This window comes from Rhipicephalus sanguineus, chromosome 1 (assembly GCF_013339695.2).
Source record: "Rhipicephalus sanguineus isolate Rsan-2018 chromosome 1, BIME_Rsan_1.4, whole genome shotgun sequence".
Classification (NCBI taxonomy): Eukaryota; Metazoa; Arthropoda; class Arachnida; order Ixodida; family Ixodidae; genus Rhipicephalus; species Rhipicephalus sanguineus.
The window spans coordinates 78872724-78875843 of NC_051176.1; the positions used below are offsets into that span (position 1 = coordinate 78872724).

General features: G+C 47.3%; 1 protein-coding gene across 1 annotated transcript; it reads right to left on the reverse strand.

Moving 5' to 3' along the window:
- Window positions 1-1174: 1174 nt before the first annotated feature.
- Window positions 1175-1684, reverse strand: LOC119402537 (serine/threonine-protein kinase VRK1-like). Its single transcript, XM_037669714.1, has one exon. It carries the CDS (start codon window positions 1682-1684, stop codon window positions 1175-1177), a length of 510 nt encoding a protein of 169 aa, XP_037525642.1.
- Window positions 1685-3120: the final 1436 nt, after the last annotated feature.

The following is a 3120-nucleotide window of genomic DNA, read 5'->3' on the forward strand; positions in this document are numbered from 1 at the left end:
GATGGAGAATGCCGGCGCGTTTCACCTCCACTTGAGCTGCGTTCATGATGTACGTAGCTGAACGCAGCGGAACGCAGCGATGAAAGAGGCGGAACGTATACACCCGTCCAGCTTCTAATAATAGGAATATTATCTGGGGTTTAACGTCCCAAAACCACAATATGATTATGAGAGGCGCCGTTGTGGAGGGCTCCGGAAAATTCGACCACCTGGGGTTCTTTAACGTTCACCTAAATCTAAGTACACGGGCCTCAAACATTTTCGCCTCCATCGAAAATGCCGCCGCTGCGGCCAGGCATCGATCCCCGACCTTCGGGTCAGCAGTCGAGCCCTATAGCCACTAGACCAGCGCTCCGGCGCTCCCGTCCAGCTTCTGTTAGAGTAGATGGTGCGAGCACGGAAGTATTGATATTCTGTGTGTGGTGTGTGTGTGTGTTGTGTGTGTGGTGTGTGTGTGTGTGTGTGGGTGTGTGTGTGTGTGTGTGTGTGTGTGTGTGTGTGTGGGTGTGTGTGTGTGTGTGTGGTGTGTGTGTGTGTGTGTGTCTCTCGCTTTTAGTCCGTTCATGCCTCTATATACGTTGTTCTTAAGCTTACTTATCATGTTAATTAATTAAAGTAGTGGTTAATAATTGGTGTAACAAGCCATGCCATTTCTTAGGATTTCTTAGCGAACCCTAGGCACTTTGAGCGTTTCTATCTATCTATCTATCTATCTATCTATCTATCTATCTATCTATCTATCTATCTATCTATCTATCTATCTATCTATCTATCTATCTATCTATCTATCTATCTAGACGCCTACGTCTGGGTGCTCTCGTGATCGCCTCCTTAACTTGGTGTAAACCAAAATTGGCGTGGGAGGGTTAGACGACTTGACGTATATGACTGTCTTGTCATGACATGAATAACGTGACAATCCTGTCGCGTACGTCATCAAACCCTTCCCTCCGGACACGTGTGGCACATACCCATTTACCACGGGCCGCGGTGTACGCGTACGCGCCACAACTGAATGACAGTTATTCCAACCAAGGAAAGGCAAGAACAGACATTGGAAATACAAATACGAAAGCGTTAAGAAAAGCCGACATCGGCAACGCTGACTCAACGAATGCAAAAATTAAAATTTAGGATTCCAGCAGGAATCGAACCGAAGGAATCTGCTTGGCATTCAGGTATTCTGCCACAGAGCCACGACAGGTCCTGAAACTGCCTTGCTCCTGAAACTGCCTCGGCAGCAAAGCCACCGGAGCAGATTGTATCCTAGGCGTTCCATGTCGGCCCTTCGCGAGTGCACGCCAATGTCGGCGTCCCGACTCGTGAACTCGGTGGTGCCGTCGTACGCCTTCCTGAAATCTTCCTTGTATTCCTTGGGCTTGCCATTTTGCGTGTACCGACAGGCCAAACCAAAGTCCAGGAGATACATCCTGTCTTCACTGCCTTCGCCGAAAACAAGTAGCCGGCTGTGTGCCTTCACATCGGCGTGGATGGGCTCGTAGCTGTGGACACCCTCCAAAACGTCGATCACGAGCATGCCGAGGCTGGATGTGGTTTTCGATGCAGGCATCTTGCCCTGCCGGTCCAGAATCTTCTGAAGGACTTCTCCAAACATATCCGTGGTTATGAACCGGTACTTGGCGCCGTTATATTCATTGGGCTCGCAACATCGGAAACGGGACATGGCAGGAAGCTGCACCACCTCAAATCAGTAGTAGTAGTATTAGTAGTAGTAGCCTATACTGCATGGCTCATACCCACTCTGGGTTGGTTGGTTGGTTCCTTAGGGGAATAGCTCAACCCACTACGGGGGATCGGCCACGAAGCGTGCGGCAGTAGACTTTGTGAAAAAATAAATTAAAATGGGGGATTGGCCGAAAAGTCATACGGTACGAAGAACTTTATTTAAAGATCCTATTAAAAAAAAGATTCTAGAGCGTCGTCTTCTTCTGCTTCTTTCCCAGGCACAGGTAAGGATATATTCCACTATATATCTACCCTTTCATCATCATCGAACGTCGCGTGAAATTTATTTATTTATTTATTTAATTATTTATTTACTTATGAAAAATACCCTACAGGTCCCGAAATATAGGCATCGGCTAAGGCAGTGGTTCTCAGCCACGGATGTTACGGGGCCCCACGTGGACCGCTGGAAGTGATGAGGGACGCCTTTCAGTGAGAGAAAGTGAGAGAAGGGGGGGGGGGGGGGCTCATAAATAATACAACATGCAGCCTGCAATAGGTACTTTTTATTTCTGCCTGACAAAAAAAAATGGTCAAACTAAAGTGCCACGCAAATCAATCTCAAGAGCCTGCAATAAGTTGCACGGTCTGCAGTCACATTCAAACTGTTTCTAGCTATGTTTGCTCTTCAAATATGCAAGCCTAGATAAAGTAATATGCTCGCGTGCATATGTTGTAGAAAACTGCAACAAAAGCTTTACAGTCCTCTCATGGAGGAGGGGACACATAAGTTAGTTCTGCTGCATTGCAATAAATTATGCGGTGAAGCATATCAATAACAGTAGGGGTCGCTGTCATGGGACAGTGTGCCTACTAAAAGGTTTTTTTTTTTTTTTTAAGGATGAGTTTTGCGGACTCCAAACATTTCGGAACAGCAAAATAGTGCTCTAAGTTCTAAATAAACACGTAAAAAAATGCTAGCAGAACAAAATGCGCACAAATCCTTAATTAGAGGGGTCCTTAACCACACTTCGTGCTTGGTGAAAAAACACGTGTAGCGGAAAGTACACGCTGCTGTGAACAGCTCAGGCCAATCTTGCACTGGTGTGCGACAAGCAGAGTTCACCAGTGGAGCGCAAAGTTGCCACTTTCTCAAGCGTCCTTTCTTCATACAGAAGCCTGTACTCACGCTAATCGGAGAGCTGTCATACAGCACACTGCTGCTATTGGTTAATAGCTGGCATGAACCAAGAGCGGCGTTTGGATCAGATGCGCTTCTTGCAACGGAGTGCTGCCGAGTGCCGGGCGCCGCGCTCTATATGTCTGCCAAATTTACATAGTTGCAACATTAGCGCCATCCGGACTAACACCTTGAGAGAGCAATCGCGTTTCATGACGCGCGCTCAAGGGCATGACATGCGCATGACGTAGCTC

Excerpts from the sequence above, each read along its gene's own strand:
- LOC119402537 (XM_037669714.1), bottom strand. The coding sequence starts at position 1,684 with ATGTCCCGTTTCCGATGTTGCGAGCCCAATGAATATAACGGCGCCAAG.